This window comes from Chrysemys picta, chromosome 3 (assembly GCF_011386835.1).
Source record: "Chrysemys picta bellii isolate R12L10 chromosome 3, ASM1138683v2, whole genome shotgun sequence".
Lineage (NCBI taxonomy): Eukaryota > Metazoa > Chordata > Testudines > Emydidae > Chrysemys > Chrysemys picta.
In genome coordinates this window covers 50,349,815-50,375,807 of record NC_088793.1, presented here as the reverse complement: position 1 = coordinate 50,375,807, position 25,993 = coordinate 50,349,815, and the positions used below count along the sequence as shown (strand labels likewise).

Here is a 25,993-nt window from a genome sequence, read left to right as displayed (position 1 = left end):
GTTGTAGGATGAGCAAACCCTCAATTGTGGAATGAAATGTTCTTATAGCAACCAAATAAACCTCGAGGGAACTGTTTGACAATCCTGTTTTGTTTAATTGCAACAGGTAATCTAGAACACATGAAGCAAGGAAGATTCAAGAACAATTTCCTGGAGTTCACACCAGTGACCAAATCTTCTCCACTTCTGAAGGTATTTCCAGTAGAATCTTTCAAGCTATTTAGTAATATCCGTTGTATTTCTGCAGAACAGGCTGACACTAACCCCATGAACCATCGAAGAGCCATGCCTCAAGACAGAGCATTCCTAGATTGGGATGCATCAATCAACCACCACCCTGGGAGAGAAGTTGAGGAGTGATGGGAAGATATATTTCTCTGTCTAGCAAGACAAGTAAAACAGATAAGGAAACCATGCTTGTCTCAACCACGTCGGGACTATTAGGATACTCTGGATCTTGTCCTGTCTGATTTTGTCCACCACCCTGAGTATGAGAGGTATTGGGGGAAATGCGTAGAACAGCTTCTTCATTCAAGGTAGGAAGAAGGCATCCCCCAACTAATTGCAACCTAGATCCCCTCTTGAACATAACAGATTATACTTTTTGTTTGTGGCTGTGCTGAAGCAGTCCAAATCTGAACTATGCCATCGAGAATCTGGGAGTTCAACTCCCATTTGTAGCCTTGAGAAAAATATCTTTTGAGAATATCAGCTGTGACATTTTGCATGCCAGGAAGAGAAATTGGTGAAATTCATATGTGATGTTTTATGCATCAGTTTCATAACTTTATTGCTTTGGCACGCAAAGAGGAATCTCATGCCTCCCTGATGATTAATATAAAACATGCAAGTCACATTGTCTGTCATTATTCTGATAGACTCGTCCCTGACGAGAGGCAGAAAATGAAGGCAGGCATTTCTGACTGCCCTCAGCTCCAATAGGTTCTTGCGAAGACTAGTTTCTTGAGGTGATCATTTGCCCCCTACTGTATGAGAACTGAGGTATGCCACTCACACCAACAGGGGTACATCTATCATTACAATTACCGACAGTTTTGTCCAGGGATTCCAATATGGGCATTGAGAACCATATGGAGGAGGGTGTGGTATCCAAGGTTGTTTCTATCAAGCATAATGTGTTCCTCTGAAGTCCTCCCTGTCTCTTCAAGGAAAAGGGTTCTTGTATGGATAAGTCAGAGAACCCTGGACAGATATTGATCATTCTCTTCCTCCTCTAATGGAGGAACTCCAGCCAAAAGGGTGAATCAGGCGGTACCAGTGATGTTTGGGGATACAGAGACCAAGTGCTTCTTTCTTGGTGCCAAGAGGCATTCGGTACTTGCAAGCTGTGGAGACTTTGGTTCAGCAATCACAGATTAATCCTTCGGGTACCTAAAGCCTTGCGGCACTGAGTAAAGCTGCGGTACTGATGGGACAGTCTGCTTGTTCCTACTGGACAGTACTGAGGATTTTGAGCTTTCCAAAGTAGGTGCTGACATAGAAAGAGGCTTAGTCTTATGTGGTACCGAAGAGCTCATTAGGGGAAGTACCAGAAGAGGAGCTATGTCAAATGGTGCTGCTCTTTTGTGTTTGTTCTATTCATTTCTTCCAGAGGGTACTGAAGTCTTTGTGGAGCCATGCTTTTTCTTAGAGCCATGGGCTTTCCCATCTCTGTCAGTACTGGAGGAGCCCTTAGACTCTACAGTAATGAGCCTTGAGGTTGAAGCTTCCAAGGCTATTGACCTACCTGGAGAGTGAGGTCTTTTCAAAGTGGATTTCTATGAGAGGAGTCAGAGCTGCACTTCTTGGGACTTTTAGAGTAGGTTTCTAGAGCCTTTCCCTTTCAAGGGGAGTGCTGAGCTGAAGTCAAAGGAGTGCTAGATATAGCCAGAGACCATTGTACATGGGGGATTCTCCTGACTTGGCTCCTGAAGTGGGCCAAAGGGAGCCTCTCCATCATCACAGGTGGGGAAGGGGTTCAGCCCAGACTTTCACAGATACTAAGATCAGAAGGAACCACTGTGATCATCTAGTTTGACCTTCTGCATAACATAGCCATAGAAAACTCGAGAAAGTCAAGTAAAAAGAAGCTTTTAGAGCTGGATTGTTTTCCAAAGAACTCCAGCCTTGATCGTCGAACTCTCAGGAAATGCAGCGAGGTCTCCTCTAAATGTGTAATCTCTACTCTGGAGCAGCAGTAGCTTAAAAGCGAACACCTGCTGAAAATTCTCTCACTGGAAGGAGGAAGGGACTTATTCCCTTGTCTAAAGCCTCAGTAACTGCTGTGTCTCTGTGCTCTCCAAAGAGATTACAAACAGTATTTGGAAGGATATTAGATGTTAGCTGGCAATTCGTGTTTCTTCAAGTGGAGCCATAATTGCTCCTGGTGCAAGGCTTTGGAATTTTTGAATGTACAGCAAATCAGAGTCAGGTGAAGCATCAGATCTGAAAACACTTCATGTTTAAAGTAGATTTTATGTATGTTTTTGTTTACTTGTTTTTCACGCTGACAAGGGCCTCCAAATTGAGCATAAATCTGCACAATGAGACTGCAGCCTCAGGGCTGAGGCTGCTGTATCCAAGTTTAGCCTGAGGGATCATGTTATTCTCCTCCTCTGTGTGTGTTTGTGGGAATACTCTCTCAGCTGCCCTTTACTAAGGAGACTGCAACAAGCTTAACCTTAGCCACATTAATGAAGACTTAAGCCCTTAGATATTAGTAGATCTCCATATAGAATTCCCATTCCACTTTAATTAATCTTCAAACTAGGAATTACTTCAAACTAGGAATTATCTTAATTACACCTTCAAACTAAGAATTACTTTTCTTCAACTTTTCAGGGTGCAATTTTGTATGTGTGTTTCATTTTCTAAAAACATAAGCACCTGTGAAATTAGACCCCCCATTCATTAATAATTCTGGAAAGCTTAGTTGAGAGTCTGAAGTATCTCGCTCAAAGCCCCAATTTTAGAAATTCCTCCTTTTCAATAGAAGATCTAGAGGGGAGATTCTCTCACAAGAGATTTTAAGTCTTTGTGCTGCCCCTTCAACAGCTAATTGTGAGCAATATCCTTCATTATACCCTGGGCCAAACCCTTGAAAGAAGAGGAGTGGGACCCTGTGAGAGACAGAGCGCACATTACTAGGGAGACTGAAAGGAGTCTACTGTCTCCCTAGGGAAAACTGTAGCCATTTTGTGACCTCCTGTGGGACCCCAGGAGGCTCAGAGGGGAAGAGAGATAGGTCCATCTCCCAGGCAAGGTGATCTGAATCACTTTACCCCATGCTCCCTAATGCTGAGTCCAGGTTGAGGGGACACTGACTGCACAGAATGAGGAGTGAGCTGGAACCAGTGGAGACAAATGACTCATTGGTATCAGAAAGGTCACAAGAACTGGCACCTTTCATGGCAGCTGAAGTCCTGTAGGTAAACACCTTTGGGAAGGGAGTATGTTTTGCAGCATTCTCAACCATCTCAGAATCAACTTTGCCTGTGTGCTGGCTGGGAGTAGAACATCTTCCTATGAGAGTCAGAAGGTTCCAGTGAAATTTTCTGCTTACTCTATAAACTGTGGGAAGATGGGTCCCAGACCTTGGGGAGAGGAGAGGAGGATTTGAAAAACTTACTTCTGGCTCCATGCCACTAATTCTGGTTTGGTCTCAGTGAAATGAAATATGCTTAGTACAGTAAAAGCTGTGTTATCCGGCACTTTACCAACCAGAAAGCTCTATAAACCAGCATTTTTGATCTTCATTGAAAGTCCGGTTTATAGTCTGGTTGGCACAGGGCTGGTAGACTCCCTACCTGGCTCTGCGTGGCTCCCTGGAAGCGGCAACATGACCCTGCTGCTCCTAGGCGGGGAACGGCCACGAGGGGTTCAGATGTGGGAGAGGGTGCGGGAAGGGGCTTGGGGTGTGCCGGATCTGGGCGGTGCTCACCTTGGGCGGCTCCCCACAAGCAGGGACATGTCCCTGCTGCTCCTAGGCGGAGGTGCGGTGGCCTCCACCCGCAGGCGCCGTCCCTACAGCTCTGATTGGCCACAGGTCTCAGCCAATGGGAGCTGCAGAGCCAGCACTCGGGGCAGGGAAGGGTGGGGGCAGTGTGCAGAACCACCTAGCTGCGCCTCCACCTAGGAACAGCAGGGACACATTGCTGCTTGCGTAGAGCCACCCAAGTTGAGCGCCGCCTGAATCTGGCAGCCTGCACCCCCTCCTATGCCCCAGCTCCTTACCCCGAGACCCCTCCCGCACCAAAACTCCCTCCCAGAGCCCGTGCCCTGCACCCCACCCCCCAACTCTGACCCCCCTCCCACACGCAAACTTCCTCCTCTTAGTAAACAGGAATTTTTTACTTAGTGGCACTCCTCATTCCTTCAACATGCTGGATAACAAAGCTTTTACTGTATTTGAATGACATCTTTGTCCTGGAGAGGAAGGATGGGCACTATTGTAGGACCTGTGAGACCTGGGTTTAAGGCCTGTTCTGCCACCAAACTTCTCTGTGCCTCAGTTCCCCATATGTAAAATGGAGGATAACAGTATGACCCTACCTGATAATATAAATACATTAAAAGACGGAGGTGCTACGGTGATTGGTACCTTATAAGCACATAAAATAGACAGTTTCCATTTTTTAAACTTTTTTTCATATTCTTTATAATAAAATTCAGTAATTATAGGAGATGAACGAAGCAAAGAGAAAATTCTCTCATCGTCAATGTTTTCAATTTGTCTTAAGTCAAAAACTAACCACATACTTAAAAAAATGATTAAAAACTCACCAAGCTGAGAAAGAAAATTAGGTAGGAAGTCGTCAAATGATTAGTCACCATAAATTAAAGATACCAAATATGTTTATATGTGATGAAATATCTTAAAAAACAAAAGGCTAAAACGAGTTTTCACTGGTGGTTAGAGTTTTAGTTGCATCCACTACAAATTTCATTAGGCTTTTTTCTTTAAAAAAAGGAGAACTGACAACTTTAGTGCTTGTGATAATGTTCAAAAATGCTGACTTTTCAGAAACAACCCTTTTAAATATATGGAGATATACCTATCTCATAGAACTGGAAGGGACCCTAAAAGATCATTGAGTCCAGCCCCCTGCCTTCACTAGCAGGACCAAGTACTGATTTTGCCTCAGAACCCTAATTGGCCTCCTTAACGATTGAACTCACAACGCTGGGTTTAGCAGGCCAATGCTCAAACCACTGAGTTATCCCTCAACCCCCCTCCCATCTTTGTTTTGCTACATCTTGTCATTCTTTTCTATTTTTATATATCTATATTACATAAGTAATATGTATGTGTATAAAATATTTTATACAAAAATCATGCTTAAATACATAGCAAAAAGGCGTATACTAATTAACTCATTAAAATTAACAAGATTTGACAACCAATGATGGATGTGATAACTGTAAAGAGCCTCTGGAGCTTCATGCATGATTTCCAGGGCCCTTTCTAGAGACAAAGGCACCCTGATTATTGTACAATAAAAATTAAATATGTACTTACATCCTGTGTCAACTGGAAGTATTTCTGACAGGCCAGCTGGTAATGCATACCTTTCACTAACTCCAAAATCTGTAGAAAAAAGGAGAGTAATTAGAAGTAGCATTCATTCAGAACTGAAGAATTTGACACTGGTGTTTTATCATTGACCTTTATAAGATACCTCACAACAGACAGGCATATAATTCAAGAAAGTACATTGCACATGACACCTCTGTCACCTGTGTACTGTAATAACTCTGGCTGTGTTCCATCAGACCCTGGTTGCTTAAATATACATTAGTAGCATTAAAAACAAAACAACCACCGATAGAAAGATGTTCTGGTGATTTCAATAAATTTAAGAGCAGGAATAAGATGAAAATATATCCTCATATTATATTTCTGACAGTTATTATCAGAATGTTTTTGTCAGGGGATGGGATAGTTCAGTGGTTTGAGCATCGGTCTGCTAAACCCAGGATTGTGAGTTCAATCCTTCAGGGGGCCATTTAGGGATCTGGGGCAAAATCAGTACTTGGTCCTACTAGTGAAGGCAGGGGGCTGGACTCGATGATCTTTCAAGGTCCCTTCCAGTTCTATGAGATAGGTATATTAATATCATATTGTAACAATTCTGACATAATTGCAGATATAGATCTAGTAATTCAAGTGGTTGAAGCATGAGGCAATCAAGTACACTTTTTATATTTTTATTTTCCACATTACCACTTCATACAGACACAACATCAAATACTGCTATGCTCCCATCAAGAAAATTTAATGTAAACCCTTTAGAAAAGTATTTGTAAGAGGGGAATGCTTTTACCTTCAATCATATTTGTCCCTTTTTGAAATGAAGTTATTTCTAGTACAGCTCAGCAGAATATGGGAGTGAAGAGTCTGTTTTGAACACCTATTAGGAGCATCATCCTATCTTTTGTAAATACAATTTGCTTCCCAGTTCTACCTCATGTAATCTCTTCTGTGCTGCATTCTTATCAGCAGAATGCAATATCAGTTGAAATTTTTAAAGCTGCATAACCATCTCCTTCCCTTAAATAATCAAAATGTGTACTCTCTCTGCTTATCAAACAGAGAAAGCTGCTGGAATTAAGAGATAACCTCAGTAGAGGGAAAAAGAATTCTTGAAAAAATGTTAATTTCTAGACCTTTTTTCAATGGTTAACCTTTCTATGTCACTGCAGTAAATTCAGGCTTCAATCTCTGCTGCCCTCATTATTGGATTCTGAGTTATCGTTATTGACCAATATACAAATAAATTACATTTGCAGAATAGTTCAAATAACTACACACTGCCAAGAAAGTGCATAACTGCATTGTTTCTCTGTTACAGCCCAACTGATTAAATTTCTAAGCTTCCTGTCACTTTCTTTTAAATACGGTGTAAAAAGACAAAGGCCCAAGATAGCTAATCAATAGGGCCTGAAATCAGGGACTATCTATGTATCCGACCTGTCCACTTTTTGAATTAGTCTTGCAGGAAATCGATTATAAATAAAATAAAATACAATAAAATAAAATAAAAAATAAATTTTAAAAAAATGAAAAACAAAGAAGAAACATTGTCCAAAATAGTTCAAATACAATTTATCTTATTTTTCCCTATTATATCTAAAACATGAAAGTAAAAGGCTATCACGGTTAACCATTGTATTAGTGTCCATACCTAATTTTAAAATTAAAAACAGCATCCAAAAAATTCTGCTTGTACCTCTGAACTAAAAACTTAAGGGAGTCAAAAGTATCCATGGTATATTTAGTGCTAGTTGTTAAAAGTTACGATGAACATAAAACACTATCCCTAAAATCTGTATAGGCGTCATTTAATTAGGTTGAGGGGGTCTTTGGGTTTTTCTGTTTTGAACATACAATCTGTGCTCTAGACGGTGACATGGAATATTTGGATGACAAAATACCCACTTCATGACAACCAAGGATGGAAAGCATAAAATGGATATTTTAGTGGGGGTTCTCAACAGATAAATATTTGTATCAATAATGATGTAAGCTTCTTATATTCCGTGTTTCATCCTTAGAACTCAAGAGCTTTAACAAAGGAGGTCAGTATCATTATCTTCATTTTACAGATGAGGAAACTGGAACACAGAAGTAAAGTGACCTGCTGAAGGCCACACAGCTAGTCAGTCAGTGGCAGACCCTGGAACTGAAGGTGGGTTTTTGAGTCTCAGTCCAGTGATTCATCCACTAGGTTACACTGCCTCTAAAGCCACTCTTGGGCTGAAATCTGCTCTGAGTTGTTATAACCTAAAAATTGGAAGTTAACAGCTCCAAGTGCTGATTATGATAGGATATAGATGGAGCAATCTTGATAAGAATATTTCCTAGCACTGAAATCTATGTAAAGAAATAAGTATTCATGTAATGACGGAGTGTTTAGTAGCTTTTACATTTAAAAACATTTAGCTATTGTTGGAGTGTTATTTCTGAAATATATTTTGGTAATTACTCTTGAAAACATGGGTTAGTACTTATTTTAACATTTTATGCTGTATTTATTTAGCTCGTAATTTTGTTAGACACGTAAATAAATGTATTTATCTGAATTTTCTCTTATAGCCCATCATGCTTTTTAATCTCTAATGAAGTAATTAGTAAAGAAGAAATATCTAAATCTAATCTTAGATAATCTGATATGCAAACTAGATACGATCAACTCAGGATTGAATAAGGACTGGGAATGGCTGAGCCATTACAAACATTGAATCTATCTCCCCTTGTAAGTATTCTCACACTTCTTATCAAACTGTCTGTACTGGGCTATCTTGATTATCACTTCAAAAGTTTTTTTCTCTTACTTAATTGGCCTCTCAGAGTTGGTAAAACAACTCCCACCTGTTCATGCTCTCTGTATGTGTGTGTGTATATATATATATATATATCCTCAATATATGTTCCACTCTATATGCATCCGAAGAAGTGGGCTGTAGTCCACGAAAGTTTATGCTCTAATAAATTTGTTAGTCTCTAAAGTGCCACAAGTACTCCTGTTCTTTTTAAGTCTAATCTGTTCATCTCAGAAAAAGACAGTTACCTTTTTGTAACTGGTGTTCTTCGAGATGCGTTGCTTATGTCCATTCCATTGTAGGCGTGTGTGCTCACCACATGTAACGGTGCCGGAAGTTTTTCCCTCAGTGGTATCTGTAGGGGACCGGCTCTGGTGCCCTCTGGAGTGGCACACATATGCATCAATATAAGGGGTGCCGCCGGCTCCCCCTACCCTCAATTTCTTCTTGCCGGAAATGCCAACAGTGGGGAAGGAGGGTGGGTCATAAAATGGACACGAGCAACACATCTCGAAGAACACCAGTTACAGAAAAGTAACTTTGAGTTCTTTTCTTCTTTGAGTGCTTGCTCACATCCATTCCATTGTAGGTGACTCCCAAGCAGTACCACAGGAGGCGGGTAGGAGTTCATGGATGTGTTTATTGCAACACAGCTCTGCCAAATCCAGCATCATCTCTGGCTTACTGGGTGATGGTGCAATGTGTCATGAATATGTGTACTAAAGACCACGTCGCGGCCGTGCAGGTATCCTGGATAGGGACATGTGCTAGGAAGGCAGCCAAAGTCGAGTGAGTCTTCACTATCAGTGGAGGCACAGCCTGTACCAGCTCGTAACAAGTACCGATGCAGGGGTGATCCCATTCAAAATCTTTTGAGTGGACACCGGAAGACCTTTCATCCTGTCAACTGTAGCACTAAAGAGCTGGATCGACCCACAGAAGGGTTTGGTGTGCTCCAGGTAGAACGTCAGGGCATGCTGGACATCCAGAGCGTGCAGCCACCTCTCCTAATTGGTCGAGTGAGGCTTTGGACCTGTGGTGGGCAACCTGCAGCCCGTCAGGGTAATCCACTGATGGGCTGTGAAACAGTTTGTTTACATCAACCATCTGCAGGCACGGCCGCCCGCAGTTCCCATTGGCTGGGAATGGAGAACCACAGCCTCTGGGAGCTCCGAGCGGCCATGCCTGCAGATGGTCAGTGTAAACAAACTGTCTCGTAGCCTGCCAGCAGATTACCCTGATGGGCTGCAGGTTGCCCACCACTGCTTTGGACAGAACACCGGGAGGAAGATATCCTGGTTGACATGGAAATGTGATACCACTTTTGGCAGGAAAGCCGGATGTGGCCGCAGCTGGACCTTGTCCTTGTAGAATACTGTATATGGTGGATTGGAAGTGAGGCTCCAATGTAATCACTACAAGAAAAGCAACCTTCCACGATAGATGGGGAAGGGAGCAAGAAGCCATGGGCTCAAAGGGGGGGGGGCCTGTGAGCCTGGAGAGGACTAGGTTGAGGTCACATTGGGGTACTAGGTCCCGGATCGGCGGTAAGAGACGCTCAAGGCCCTTCAGGAAGCTGATCAACATCTCATGAGAGAATACAGATTTACCCTGGATGCGAGAGTAGAAGGCCGATATGGCTCCCAAGTGCACCTTGATCGAAGAGAAGGTGCTTTAAGTGCTTTAAGGTGCTTTAAGTGAAGCAGTTAATCCAAGATGGACTGCAGAGATGACTGGGTCAGGGAGATGTTGCGTTCCGACACCCAGCAGGAGAAGCACTTCCATTTTGCCAGGTAAGTCGCTCTGGTGGAGGGCTTTCTGCTTTCCAAGAGAACCTGCTGTACCTGACTAGAGCAGGCCTGTTCCTCTGGGTTCTTTACATGCCGTGCAGCATCCAAGCCATGAGGTGGAGAGAGGTAAGGTTTGTGTGCAGGAACTGACCGTGATTTGGCAAGAGTAGGTTTCGGGGGGCTGGGCAGTGGCCATGGGGCTGCCACGGCCAGTTCCATGAGCATGCCAAACCAGTGCTGGCAAGGCCATGCCAGGGCGATCATAATGACTTGCACCTTGTCCCTTTTGATTTTTGAGAGGACTTTGCTGATAAGCGGAATTGTCGGGAAGGCATATATCAGGTCTCCCGACCATGACAGGAGAAAATAATCGGAAAGGGAACCTCTGTTGAGGCGCTGGAGAGAACAGAACTGATGACACCTTCTGTTCTGTCTGGGGGCGAATAGGTCCACTTGGGGAGACCCCCACTTGACCCCATCAAGAGCGCCTTGATGACCACTGAATGAAGCGACCACGGAAAAAGGACCTGCTGAGGAGATCTGCCAGCGTGTTCCAGACGCCGAGGAGATGTGAGGCTTCCAGGTGGATCGAATGCTGAATGCAAAAGTCCCACAGGCAGAGGGCCTCCTGGCAGAGAGCCAACGAGTGTGCGCGCCCTGCCTGTGGACATAGAAAGTTGAGGCCACTTAGACACATAGAAAGTCCATCAACACCTGCACTACCCGACCGGACAGCTGAGGAAGGAAGACACTGCAGGCTAGACGGATGGTCCTGAGCTCCCTGACATTTATATGTAATGTGAGCTCCTCTCGAGACCATGTCCCTTGAGTCCGCAGCGTACTGATATGTGCCCCCCAAACCGAGGTCAGATCCATCCGATGATAGGGAGTCTGTGGGTCGTGGACTCTCGAACGGCACTCCTTCCAGCACCAACCTCGGGTCGGTCCACCACTGCAGAGAGGTAAGTACCTTTGGAGGGACCGTGATGACCTTGTCCAGGTGATGTCTGGCCGGGGAGTAGACTGTCGCTAGCCACATTTGAGGGGGGCGCAGTCTGAGCCTCGCATGGCATGTGACCCAATAGTCTGAGACAGACCTGGGCCACGATGAGCAGATGTGCAGTGACGCTGGCAATTAGATGTGACATTGCCCTGAACCTGGCCTGTGGCAGAAATGCTCTTGCTCGTGTAGAGTTGAGTACCACCCCAATAAACTCTATCCATTGGACTGGGACTAACGTTGACGTTTGTTTGTTTATCTGCAGGCCCAGAGCCCGACAAGTGGCGTGCGTGCAGCATTTTGACACTGCATTGGACTTGGGCCCTAGAGCAGCTCTGGATGAGCCAGTTGTCGAGGTACAGGTAAATCTGGATACCCCGATGCCTGATGTAGGCCACCACCATTGATATGCAATTCGTAACCACTCTTGGCGCTGTTGCCAGGCCAAACGGGAGCACCACAAATTGGTGGTGGGTGGTCCCAACTATGAAACGTAGGAACTCTCTCTGAGCATGGAATATCGATATGTGAAAGTAAACACCGTTCAAATCAAGGGCGGTGTACCAGTCTCCTGAATCCAGGGAATAAATGATGGAGACTATGCAAAATTTCAACTTCTTGAGATACTTGTTGAGGTTCCGCAGGTCGAGGATGGGCCATAGACCCCATTTAGCCTTTGGGATCAAAAAATAGCGGGAGTAAAACCCCTTGCCCCTTAAATGTAGCGGGATTTCTTCCACAGCTCCCACCCGGAGAAAGCCTTGCCCCTCTCAGATGCTCGTGAGAAGGGTCCCTGAAGAGGGACAGGGAGGAGGGATGGAAGGAGGGGAGAGAAATAAACTGGAGAGTATATCCCCCTGCTACTGTGCTGAGAACCCGCCAGTCCAATGTTATAGAAGCCCAGGCAGGGAGGAAGGGGAACAGGCAATTGGAAAGTAACAGGGGAGCAGGATCCAGGACACAGGATGGAAGGTCGCCCTCAAGCACACCCTCAAAATGCCTACTTACCACTGATTGGTTATGGGTGGAGCTCCAGTGAGCAGACAATGCCGGCTGATGGCCTTGCCGGCATTTATAGCCCTTGCCCTTCTTATGGAAGGGCTCTGACCGAGGTTGGCTCCTGAACCTATAGGCCTGCTGTGGCTTAAACTGCTTCCTTGCCGGCCCCGGCATGTACAGGCCCAGGGTGCACAAGGTAGGCTCGAGTCTTTCAGGCTGTGCAATTTACGGTCTGTCTGTTCCGAAAAAAGTCCCAGAACATCGAATGGGAGGTCCTAGATGGTCTGTTGAACCTCTGTCGAAAGACCCGACGACTGCAACCAGGATGCCCGCCTCATTGAAATTGCCGAGGCCATGGTTCAGGCTGCAGAGTCTGCTGCATCTGAGGCTGCTTGGAGGGCTGCCCTGGCTACCACCCTACTCTCATCTAGGCTAACCAGGAATTCCTTCCTGGGTTTCTCTGGCAGTGCATCTGAGAACTTGGCCATTGACTGCCAGATTTTAAAATCATAATGGCCAAGGAAGGCCTTGTGGGTTGGCCACTCTCAGACGGAGGCTGGATGTAGAATAAATCTTTATACCAAAGAGATTGAGCCTCTTAGTCTTCCTTGTTCTTAGGTGTCGATCCCGGCTGGCCCCGTCTGTTGTGCTCATTGGCTGCCAACACAACCAGTGAGCTTGGGGAAGGGGTGGGTATAAAGATACTCATACCCCTTAGAGGGGACATAGTATTTTCGCTCTGCCCACTTGGAGAGGGGGGCAGCAAGGAAGGTGTCTGCCACAGGGTCTTAGTGATTCTCACCACTCCCTCGTGCACCAGCAGTGCTACCCTGGCTGGGGCTGCCGCACTAAGTACATCAAACAAGGAGTCCGAGGGCTCTACCAACTCCTTGGCTTCCAGCCCCAAATTCAAGGTGACCCTCTTCAAGAGCTCCTAGTGACCTTTGGCATCATCCTGGGGAACCAGGTGAGGACCCTGCTATCATCTCGTCAGGTGAAGACGACAAGGAGGCAGGAATGGGTGGGTCTGTCAGCTCCGCCGCTTCTGCCATGGGAGCCTCAGTCAAGACTGCCTGAACCTGGGAAGCCTGCTCTGACTCCACATCCAAGTCCAGGAGTGGGCAGGAGACTGCTGCCGACCATTTGTTGGATGCGCCCGAGGCCAGCTTATACTCCTGCGATGGTTAGGGAAATCCCCAACGGTTCCAGAGTTGCCAGGGGGAAGGCTACCGGTGGCCCAGTGGGGAACAATGCCCCTGATGGGTGGCCCTATCTTGCGGGCAGCATCTCTTTCTCGCTGTCGGAGCCCGAGGAGGGGGATGATTCTATGTCCGGGGGACCAGGACAGTGCCAAGGCCACCTGTCTACCCTGATCCCATTGGCTCTAGCCCTGAACCTATGCTGAGAATCTGTAGGAGGGCGGTGGCTGTCAGTGTCACCATTCCAGGGACTGGTGGCAGTGTTCGGCAGATGAGCAATGGTACCCTGGCGATTGATGCCTGGGCTGTGCCGTTCCATCGTGTGGGAACATGAGCAAGTAGACTAGCATGTTACAGATTGTCAACACGCTCACAGTGACCCGTACTGGCAGTCTGGCGACGGGGCTCAGGGGACCGGCCTCTTGACCTTCTGGAGAGCTGCTATGTACTGGGAGAGCGGCTCAGGCGCTCTTGGCACAGGACCTCTGGAGACTAACTGGTGCTATGTCTCTGGGGTTCTGTGCCAGCCCACTGGCGATCACTGCCTCAAGCCCAAGAAACACTGCTTGGAATCCGTGGACCGATGCCAAGAAATCCGGACGCCAACCGACCCGTGTCTGCGGGTTGGTGCTGCGGTTCAGGCGAGTGCTTACAGGACATCCCCTGTGGCAAGGAGCGGTGATGCACTGATGGGAACCATTGGAAGGGTCCCAAGGCAGGTTTACCCCTCAAACGAGGCACATCTGTACCTGGGGTGGGTGGCACAGGCCTCCGGCATGGATGGCACCGCTATGGAGCCAAGTGCGTCTGCCAGTCCCCAGGGTGGTGGGAAGCTCTTGGAGCAGGCTCAACCGCTCAGCGGGAGTTGGGGCCTGACCTCCGACTGGAGGGGAAAAACTGCCCCTCGCGGGTCTTTGCTCTCCTCCAGTCCTCTCCTTCCCTTTACAAGATGTAGAACAGCCCTTCCCAGTCTTTATTTTTTGCTTTTTAGCCGGTACTGGGGATGGGGATTGGTGTCGGTCTGCAGTCGGTGCTGGCAGCACGCTCTGCACCGAGACCACAGTGCTAGGAACAGAGTCCGATTCAGGCGGCCCTGAGGCTGGAGTAAAGGCTGTTTCCATAAGGAGTGCTCGGAGACGAATGCCCCATTCCTTTTTGGTCCGCAGTCTGAAACTTGTAAATACAACACTTGTCGCTAACATGGGTTTCGAACAGCTTATATGGTGATCACTGACTGGCATGGGTTTCTTGCAACAGTCACAAGGTCTGAAGCTCGGGGACAGGGCATGCCCTCTCCCTAGGCTAAGTCCCATTCGGGACTAACAAACTACTCTAAATCTACACTAAGGGAACTATAAAACTAACAATTTTATAACAACTATATACAAAAAATTCACAACTAGGCACAGTTGTGAGGAGTAGGCTTGCAGAGGCAAGAAGACATTCCAGCACAATCCCTGATTGAGGTGCAGCTTCTGGAACATACTTGAACACATTATTGTTTTTTTCAGTTTCAGGTCAGTTTCTAAACACCTCAGCATAACTCAGGCTGCTCTGTTAGGACTTTATTGTGACCTTTGGTTACTTACTGATATTGGGCATGTGCCATTCTGTTGCTGTTTGATATTTAATTTGTATTTTACAGTGAACAGCATGAATTTCTGACAGCTCCATTTCTATAGAACATATACATAAACATTATACTGACTTCTCTATCTGCTTTAAACCGTTTCCTCAAAATGCTCAGCTGTAGTCTATGAAATCATTCTTTCAGTTTTGCCACAGTTGATGCCCCATTAATACTCCTCAATTATTGCTTCTTGTAGGAAACAATATTTGGTCTCATGGTTTTCAGTATCACTCATGTTGGTACTATTTTAGGTGATATTATTTTTTAATTGTGGTGATGCAATAGCTTCCTCAGAACTTGCTATCACCAGAACAGTTAAAATCCACTGCCAACAAACAAGGGCAATAATAACCCCCAAAGCACCTGCTCCATCAGAGTCTCTTCAAAAATATCTACACAGAGGTTCCACTACAAACAACCCTCCCTTAACTTTTCCCGTTTCTTTTATAGGCCCCTGAGGCATAAACCTCAATTTTTAAGAGTGCTAGTAAAGAACACAATAAATATCTAATTGACGAGCAAGTACACATCTGAATGAAAAGAAGGTGTCAATATGTGAATATATTTGTTGCAGTAACCCCTGGATAGATTGTTAAATGAAGGTAGACGTTTTCTAATTTTAAACTTTCAAATAAAATAATTTATATGCTAGTGGTTTTTTTCAGTTTCAGAAGTCCACTGCTGAAAGTCTACTGTGTGAGCAAACTTAACTCTGCCATTTCTGTGTCTGAGTGCTTAACTTTGCAACCTTCCAGTTTTTTAACATACTATTTTTAATTTAATATGTTTTTATACTTGTAAATTAGAAGCATCTGAAATTAGATGTTTTGCAAACTCTATTTTCAGCTATTTCTGGGAGATACATTTTCTATTAATTCGCTGGCCCTTCCTGAGTTGACAGTTGTTCAGATTTAAATGACAGTAGTCAGATTCCTCAGTCTCCAAGGCTAAACTCTTAGATTTCTTCAGAGTTTCTCTCCCTTCCACAGTTTGGGAGGGAATATAAGGAAATTTCTGCGGCACAATCTAGATTAATATCACAGGCACAAGGAAGTACTATACATATCTTCCTAGCTATTTTTAACATTTGGAATTTCTTCTGAATTTAATATGAATATGATTTTTAGTTTGGAAGTGTTTTACTTTATAAATTGTCTAAATGTACAAAATGTATCAATTTATGATTAGATTGTGGAATATTCTATTTATATGTTTTATTTCAAGTGATTTGTTGATTCTCTTTTTCCTTAATTCTCCTTTTGTAGTGTTCATTCATCTCCAATACTTTTTCCATACATGCTTCTCTCCCTTCTCTGTTCCTCTTTTAGGATTACAACTAATAAAATAAACAATATTCTCACTTGGGCAGTTAACAAGACTTCCAAATCAAAGACGGCCCATTCCTGTACCAATGGCAAAAACCTATATTTTAATCCTGCCTTCAGTATTATGGTACTTTATTATAGCAGGCAGGTTCCTAAATCAACAGACTCTCTCAGCAGTACTTTATCTTTGTTATACGATATTTGTAAATTTAGAATACGGATTACATCTTATAAGAAAGTATCAGAGGGGTAGCCGTGTTAGTCTGAATCTGTAAAAAGCAACAGTGGGTCCTGTGGCACCTTTAAGACTAACAGAAGTATTGGGAGCATAAGCTTTCCTGGGTAAGAACCTCACTTCTTCAGATGCAAGTAAGAAGTGAGGTTCTTACCCACGAAAGCTTATGCTCCCAATATTTCTGTTAGTCTTAAAGGTGCCACAGGACCCTCTGTTGCTTTTTACAGATTCAGACTAACACGGCTAACCCTCTGATACTTGACACCATGCAAGGCACTGCATTTAGCCGTATAGAATAGAACTCTATCTAAAGACTTGCATCTGAAGAAGTGAGGTTCTTACCCACGAAAGCTTATGCTCCCAATACTTCTGTTAGTCTTAAAGGTGCCACAGGACCCACTGTTGCATCTTATAAGAAAGAAGAATTTAAATGGTCTAAATTTTTATCTTAAAATGTTTTAAACTTAGAAAGACTGGATACAAATATTTCCAAATGTGCTTTTTTTATAAAATCTTTTTATTTCCTTAGTATCCCTCCTGCTGTTCAAATAGATTAGATTTGTTCTACATTGTTTTCATATATTTTCTCAGAACGCTTTTTCTTTGTCATCTCTTTCCCCTTCCATGTTGTCCATCCCTATTCCCCGCGCCGACACCCAATATGATTTTAGCTAACTTCACTTTAAATGCTGCTTTACTCTCTACCTCACCCACCATGGTGCTAGTTATATTAATAGTGATTGCAAACAATATATGCTAGGAAAGGCCTGAAGATTGAGTAGGGGAAATTACATCACAGAGCTATGGCCAGGCCAGGGCCCCAGCTGCGGGCGGGGCTGGAGCCAGGGCCAGGGCCAGGGCCAGGGCCAGGAGCCGAGTCCTGGCCTGGAGCCAGGTCTGTGGGGTGCAGAGGGGCAGAGCAGAGCTGGCGGCAGAGTGGAGCTAGGTGGCACTCCCTCCCCTCCCCCCTGTAGGGGCTAGCCTGAGCCCTGCTGAGCCCCCTGAATGTTCTCCATGTACCCCTAGGGTAGCACGCCCCATGGTTTGGAGACCACTGTTTTATAAGAAGTCAGAAATACATTTATTTTAATATACAGTAACTCCTCACTTAAAGTCGCCCCAGTTAAAGTTGTTTCGTTGTTATGTTAATGATCAATTAGGGAACATGCTCGTTTAAAGTTGTGCAATGCTCCCTTCTAACATCGTTTGGCAGCCGCCTGCTTTGTCCACTGCTTGCAGGAAGAGCTGCCTTTTGCAGCTAGCTGGTGGGGGCTTGGAACCAGGGTGGACCGGCAACCCCCTATCAGCTCCCCGCTCCCCTAAGTTCCCTGTGCAGCGGCTGCCAGCAGGCTAACAATTGAAGCTATCCCTCCCCCCACTGCCATGTGCTGCTCCTGCCCTCTGCCTTGGAGCTGCTCCCCGAGCCTCCTGCTTGCTGTGCAGGGTGGGGGGAGGGAGGGGGCTAATGTCAGGATGTCCCCCTCCCCCCTGCTCCTACACCCCGCTTACCCCTTCTTCTCCATATAGAGCAGGGTGGGGACACAGACAGAGAGAGACAGAGAGAGCCTGGGGCAGCAGCTGATCTCTCAACTTCCTGATCCACTTAAAATAGGGTTACCATTCGTCCGGATTCCCCCGGACATGTCCGGCTTTTTTGAGTTAAAAATAGCGTCCGGGAGGAATTTGTCAATGTCCGGACTTTCCCTCCTCCCCCCCCCCATACAGAGCGTGCGCGCGGCTTACAGAGCAGCCGGGGCTCAGGCAGCCAGAGCCAGAGCCCTTCCTTCACTTCCCCACTCCTCTCTCCTGAAACTTGACACCACTCCCCTCCTCTCCCTCCCTCCCTGCATTCACAGATCGCCGGCCGTTCGCCGTCTGGAGCTCCGACCCTGCTCCCCTCCCCCGCTGTCGAGCGCGCTGCTCTGCAGCACAGTAAGGGAGCCGGGGGCCAGAGAAGCGGCAGGGAGGTTCTGGGGTGGGGGGGTTAGTCAAGAGACAGGGAGCAGGGGGGAGGGTTGGATGGGTCAGGAGTTCGGGGGGGGCTGTCTGGGGGTTGGGGGTGTAAGGTTTTGGGCAGTCAGGGTACAGGTGGGGGGGGTCTCAGGAGGGGGCAGTTAGGGGACAAGGAACAGGGAGGCTTAGGTAGGGGGTGGGGGGTGTAAGGTTTTGGGCAGTCAGGGTACAGGTGGGGGGGGTCTCAGGAGGGGGCAGTTAGGGGACAAGGCACAGGGAGGCTTAGGTAGGGGGTGGTAGTGGGTATCTTGAGTTAGAGGAAGAAATTAAAAACTTAACGGGAGGTAAAAATATCCACTTCTTTGGTTTTGTGCTTGGGGCGCGTGGCAAGTGGAGTGAAGGTAATAATGATTTGTTACAATTATTGGGAATGGACAGAAGTAAAAATTTTAAGGAGAGTATATGTAGACTTGTTTTATATTCCACTATTGGTATGATGGCTATATTCAGTGACAGGTAAAGATCCCGGAGTTTCCATTCCGTGTATCTTGCCAAAACTAAATTTTAGCTATTTTGGTTTCCATGCTCTAAATTTTCAAATTTTTAATATTGTTTTGAACATTAACATATTTAGTGTTATTTAATATCTGCCCTTCAATAGAATGGTTTTAACTATATAATAAATACTTATTAATGGATGAAATTCCAATTTAAATTATTAGGTTTTTTTTTTTTTTTAACTACTGAATGTGGATGCGGACTGGCCGCGTATAGTAACCAGGAAAGGGCAGGTAGTCACGCCTGTACATAAATAGGGGGTGGGGGGTGTAAGGTTTTGGGCAGTCAGGGTACAGGTGGGGGGGGGTCTCAGGAGGGGGCAGTTAGGGGACAAGGCACAGGGAGGCTTAGGTAGGGGGTGGGGTTCTGGAGGGCAGTTAGGAGCAGGGGTCCCAGGAGGGGGCAGTCAGGGGACAAGGAGCGGGGGGGGGGGGTCGGGAGTTCGTGGGGGGCTTTCTGGGGGTTGGGGGTGTAAGGTTTTGGGCAGTCAGGGTACAGGTAGGAGGTAGGGTCCTGGGGGGCAGTTAGGGAGAGGGGTCTTAGGAAGGGGCAGTTAGGGGATAAGGAACAGGGAGGCTTAGGTAGGGGGTGGGGTTCTGGAGGGCAGTTAGGAGCAGGGGTCCCAGGAGGGGGAAGTCAGGGGACAGGTAGGGGGTAGGGTCCTAGGGGGCCAGTTAGGATGTGGGGAAGGTCTCAGGAGGGGGCAGTCAGGGGACAAGAGGCAGGGAGGCTTAGGGAGGGGGTGGAGTCCTGGGGGGCAGTCAGGGGACAAGGAGTGCGGGGGAGGGTTGGGGGTTCTGAGGGGGCAGGAAGTGGGAGGGAGTGGAAGGGGCAGGGGCGGGGCTAGGACAGGACGGGGGCGGGGCTAGGACAGGGGCGGGGCTAGGGCGGGGCTCCTCCCGTCCTCTTTTTTGATTGTTGAAATATGGTAACCCTAACTTAAAAAGACAATACACTTAAGAGTGGGTCAGCTTACTTAAGGGGCAGTGTGCATGTCTCTCTCTCTCCCACACACAAGGTGTATGTCTGTCTCTGTCTGCTATGCTATCTCCCCTCCCCTCCATTCCTGCTGCCTTGTAGAATGTGAGGCTACATTAACAATGTATTAACCCGTGAGAGCTCAGCCAAGTGCTAGTTCATCATTTAGCACAGGGGTTCTCAAACTGGGGGTCGGGACCCCTCAGGGGGTCATGAGGTTATTACATGGGGGGTCGCGAGCTGTCAGCCTCCACCCCAAACCCTGCTTTGTCTCCAGCATTTATAATGGTGTTAAATATATAAAAAAGTATTTTTAATTTATATGGGGGGGGTCGCCCTCAGAGGCTTGCTATGTGAAAGGGGTCACCAGTACAAAAGTTTGAGAACCACTGATTTAGCAGCAAGGTGTTCCCTGGGAAATATCCCACTCTCTTCCACCCTCTAACTTCACCACCTCAACCAAGCTTCGCAATCATCATAGCTGTGAACAGTATTACATTGTTTGTTTAAAACGTATACTGTGTGTGTGTGTATATATATACATATATATAGTTTTTTGTCTGGTGAAAAAGAATCTAACCACTAATCACTTACGTTAATTCTTATGGGGAAATTGGATTTGCTTAACATCGTTTTGCTTAAAGTCACATTTTTCAGGAACATAACTACAACGTTAAGTGAGGAGTTACTGTATTACAAATATAAAGTCTAATGCTACACAACCCTATGCCAGGTGTCCATTTAGCCACATGACTTTCTAAGGCCATATTCTGAACTTCTTCAGATGCATGGAGTGGGTTTTTTACCCACATAAGCTTAGGCCCAAATAAATCTGTTAATCTTTAAGGTGCCACTGGACTCCTTGTTGTTTTTGTGGATACAGACTAACACGGCTACCCCCGATACTTAAATCCTTAAGATTAACTGACTAAGATGAACATTAGCTATAACTTGAGCTTTGACTAGCCAGTCATCCAGGAAAGGACAGACATGCACTCCTAATCTCCAGAGGAATATTGCTACCGTGGTCATACATTTTGTGAACACCCGAGGAATTGCAGATAGGCCAAATGGAAACACCATGAACCAGCAATGCGAGTGTTTCACTATCAATCTGAGGAACTTTCTGTGCCCTTGGTATATCAACACATGAAAGTAGAATTCTCTTAAATCGAGGGCAGCGTACCCGTCTCTGGGATACAGAGAGGGAATAATGGATGCCAAGGTGACCATGAGAAACTTTATCTTTTTGAGAAAGTTGTTGAGCTGACATAGGTCTAAAACATGTCTGAGACCTTCCTTGGCTTTTGGGCTTAGGAAAGAAACCCTTCCCTCTTAAATTCTGCAGAACCTCTGAAGGAGAAATTAAACATCCTGGACCAGAAGTTCTTCATGAGAGGATTCCTTGAAGGAGAGGGAGGGTGGGAAGGAGGAGTAGAAATAAATTGGAGGGTGCATCCCACTTCTACATTGCTCAACATCCAGTGTGGTGATATGGGACCAAGCACTGAAGAAATGGGAAAGGTGGCTTGCGAACAATGAAAAAATGGGGTCTGGCATCCTGGGAACTGGTACATCATCCTTGAGAATCCCATTAAAATGCCTGCTTAGAACCCCCTGAATGTCAAGGTGGGGCAGGCATTGAAGCAGAGGTAGAAGAAGGAGGTGGTCTATCCATATAACCTCTACTCTTTTTTCATGTCAGGCTTAAAGTCCCTGCAAATTTGGCAACAATCCACAATAAGAGCTTCCCCAAGGCTCTTCAAGCAATTTGAGTGCAGGTCAATCACAGGCATAGCCTTATTGCAGGAAACGCAAGGCTTGAAGCCCAGTTACTGAGGCATCCCAGAGCACTGGAAGTCAACCTAAACCCTGAGATGAATAAAAAAGAAAATCTAACTAACTAAATACTAATAACCTTAATAACACTATTTATAATACAAGAGAACACAGTACACTGAGAGAACTTGCAAATGCAAGCAGAGCAGTTCCAGAGACTATCATGGTTTGATGCCAGTGTAGTATGGAAGCAGAGGGTGCTCAAGTGCCCCCATGGGCATGTGCAAACCAAGAGTGGAATGCATATGTGCAATTACTCGAAGAATGCTACATCTCATAGACACAATATAAGCTCAAAAATCAGCATACACCCTAATTTAAAAAAAAATCTTATCTATACCCATTTATGGCATCCATTTATAGAGATATTTATGGATATATCTGTTGAAGAATAAATCCATATATATTTGGACTATATTTTATGAAACCAAACTAAAGCAAGTCTTAAATGTGTTTCCTGAGCATAGCTTGCATAGTACAGGTTCCCACCTGTGTTGTTTTTAACAGAAACATCATTTATTTTCTTTTTTATTTTTTTGCCGTTCTGTTGGAAATCCTAATTTCATAGGATCCACCCTTAATGGAACAAATGGTATTTTCATAGAATCATAGAAGATTAGGATTGGAAGAGACCTCAAAGTCATCTAGTCCAACCCCCTCCTCAAAGCAGGACCAACACCAATTAATCATCCCAGCCAGGGCTTTGTCAAGCTGGGCCTTCAAACCTCTAATAATGGAGATTCCATCACCTCCCTAGGAAACCCATTCCAGTGCTTCACCACCCTCCTAGTGAAATAGTTTTTCCTAATCTCCAACCTAGACCTCCCCCACTGTAACTTGAGACCATTGCTCCTTGTTCTGTCATCTGCCACCACTGAGAACAGCCGAGCTCCATCATCTTTGGAAACCCCTTCAGGTAGTTGAAAGCTTCTGTCAAATCCCACCTCACTCTTCTTTTCTGCAGACTAAATAAGCCCAGTTCCCTCAGCCTCTCCTCATAAGTCATGTGCTCCAGCCTAATCATTTTCATTGCCCTCTGCTGGACTCTCTCCAATTTGCCCACATCCTTTCTGTAGTGGGGGCCAGAAACTGGATGCAATACTCCAGATGTGTCCTCACAAGTGCCGAATAGAGGGGAATAATCACTTCCCTCGATCTGCTGGCAATGCTCCTACTAATGCAGCCCAATATGCCATTAGCCTTCTTGGCAACAAGGGCACACTGCTGACTCATATCCAGCTTCTCATCCACTGTAATCCCCAGGTCCTTTTCTGCAGAACTGCCGCTTAGCCATTCAGTCCCCAGCCTGTAGCAATGAATGGGATTCTGCCATCCTAAGTGCAGGACTCTGCACTTGTTCTTGTTGAACCTCATCAGATTCCTTTTGGCCCAATCCTCCAGTTTGTCTAGGTCACTCTGGATCATGTCGCTAACCACCAGCATATCTACCGTTCTCCCCCAGCTTAGTGTCATCCATGAACTTGCTAAGGGTGCAATCCATCCCATCACTCAGATCATTAATGAAGATGTTGAACAAAACCAGCCCCAGGACCGACTGCTGGGGAACTCCGCTTAATACCGGCTGCCAACTAGACATTCAGCCACTGATCTCTACTCGTTGAGCCCGACGATCTAGCCAGCTTTCTATCTAATTATAGTCCATTCATCCAATCCATACTTCTTTAACTTGCTGGCAAGAATACTGTGGAAGACCGTATCAAAAGCTTCCCTAAAGTCAAGGTATATCACGTCCACCACTTTCCCCATATCCATAGAGCCAGTTATCTCATCATAGAAGGCAATCAGGATGGTCAGGCATGAATTGCCCTTGGTAAATCAATGTTGACTGTTCCTGATCAGTGCTTCAAAATGGATTCCTAGAGGACCTGCGCCATGATTTTTCTGGGGACTGCGGTGAGGTTGTAGTTCCCCGGATTCTCCTTCTTCCCTTTTTTAAAGATGGGCATTACATAGACTCAGCATAGAACGTTAAACAACTTTTTAGAACTTCACTGACAGCCAAAGTAATTTGCATGTCACTAAATTAGTACACAGAACCGTATCACCAAAAATAAAAATTAAGCATGTATCACACTAAAAGATTTTAATTCTACAGAATTTATTATAGTGGATAACTATGCTTTTTTGTACTTACCTGTGGAGAGCAATTATTGCTTGTCATCTATCAAACTGAGCTATGTGTGATTACATTCTAATCAAACCCTGGGAAGTACATCATAGGACAACTGTGCTATTTAAATGGCAGAAGATGCCATACTGTTAGTGTAAGAATTTAATTTTTTTTGATTTCTTGTATAAATGCTTTTCTGGCAATTTCTGACAAAATCCAATATGGAAAAACAACAGCCTTTAAGTCCATTTAAAGATCTGCATGTTAGTTCAAATAACTGTGGCATAAAGGACAATCTAGGAATTATTAGCTGATCTACAGCTGTAGATGCAATTCCCTTACCTGTATCTGAGGTGCCCATATGTAAAAGCATAGTACATTTGGAATCCAGCCTTCTGCTCTACATGATTAACTGATTTTAATTGGGGAAGAGAGAAAAGACGGTTACTCACCGTTGTAACTGTTGTTCTTCGAGATGTGTTGCTCATATCCATTCCAATTAGGTGTGCGCGCGCTGCGTGCACAATCGTCGGAGAATTTTCTACCCTAGCAACACCGGCGGGTCGGCTGTGGAGCCCCCTAGAGTGGCGCCTTCATGGCGCTGGATATATACCCCAGCCGACCCGGCGCCCCCTCAGTTCCTTCTTGCCGGCTACTCCGACAGTGGGGAAGGGGGGCAGGTTTGGAATGGATATGAGCAACACATCTCGAAGAACAACAGTTACAACGGTGAGTAACCGTCTTTTCTTCTTCGAGTGCTTGCTCATATCGATTCCAATTAGGTGACTCCCAAGCCCAACTTAGGTGGTGGGGTCGGAGTGAGACATTGCTGTGTGCAAAACCGCTGATCCGAATGCAGCATCGTCCCTGGACTGCTGCACTAGTGCATAGTGAGCTGTAAATGTGGGGACTGATGACCAAACTGCAGCTCTACAAATGTCCTGGATTGGAACTTGAGCCAGGAAAGCAGTCGAGGAAGCTTGGGCCCTCGTGGAGTGAGCGGTGAGGTGCGGTGTTGAGACACCTGCCAGGTCATAGCAAGTCCGGATGCAAGACGTGATCCAGGAGGACAGGCGTTGTGAGGAGACCAGTAAGCCTTTCATTCGGTCGGCCACTGCAACAAAGAGTTGCGTCGTCTTTCTAAAGTGTCTTGTGCGGTCAATATAGAAAGCTAGGGCCCTGCGTACGTCCAGAGAATGCAAACGCTGGTCATGGCGAGTAGCATGTGGTTTAGGATGGAAGACTGGGAGAAATATATCCTGATTGATGTGAAACGGAGAGACCACCTTAGGAAGAAAGGCAGGATGTGGACGAAGCTGCACTTTATCCTTATGGAAAACTGTGTAAGGGGGCTCGGATGTAAGCGCCCTGAGTTCAGAAACGCGCCTTGCTGAGGTGATGGCTACGAGGAAGGCTGTCTTCCAGGATAGGTACAGAAGTGAACAGGTGGCCAGTGGCTCGAATGGAGGACCTGTGAGCTTGGAAAGAACCAGGTTGAGATCCCACGTCGGAACGGGTTGACGCTGTTGTGGGTACATCCGGTCCAAGCCCTTGAGGAACCTAACGACCATCGGGTTAGAGAATACCGAGGACGCGCGTTCCCATGGATGAAAAGCCGATATGGCGGCCAGGTGAACTCTAATTGAAGATATCGCCAAACCCTGCTGTTTTAGGGAGAGGAGATATTCCAATATGAGAGGAATGGGTGCCTGTAACGGGGACGTGGCTCGTTGTTCGCACCAACAGGAGAACCGCTTCCACTTGGCCAAGTACGTGGTCCGTGTAGAAGGCTTCCTACTGCTCAGCAGAATCTGTTGGACAGAGTGCGAGCATTGTTGCTCTGCCTGGGTGAACCATGGAGCAACCACGCCGTGAGGTGGAGCAATTGCAGGTCGGGGTGACGCAGCCGGCCGTGGTCCTGAGAGATGAGATCTGGACACAATGGGAGCGGGAGCGGTGTCTGAACCGAGAGCTCTAACAGTGTGGTGTACCAGTGTTGTCTCGGCCACGCTGGAGCGACCAGAATTACTTGTG

The 25,993-nt window shown here is 45.9% G+C and overlaps 1 protein-coding gene across 11 annotated transcripts in view; it reads right to left on the bottom strand.

The window, feature by feature from the left end:
• Positions 1–25,993, bottom strand: part of PRIM2 (DNA primase subunit 2) — a 290,346-nt gene that overhangs the window by 14,907 nt on the left and 249,446 nt on the right. For all 11 annotated transcript variants that reach the window (XM_024101569.3, XM_065587909.1, XM_065587908.1 and 8 more), the window contains one exon: positions 5,519–5,587. In XM_024101569.3, the coding sequence (XP_023957337.2) occupies positions 5,519–5,587 (69 nt within the window). The remainder of the gene's footprint in view (positions 1–5,518; positions 5,588–25,993) is intronic.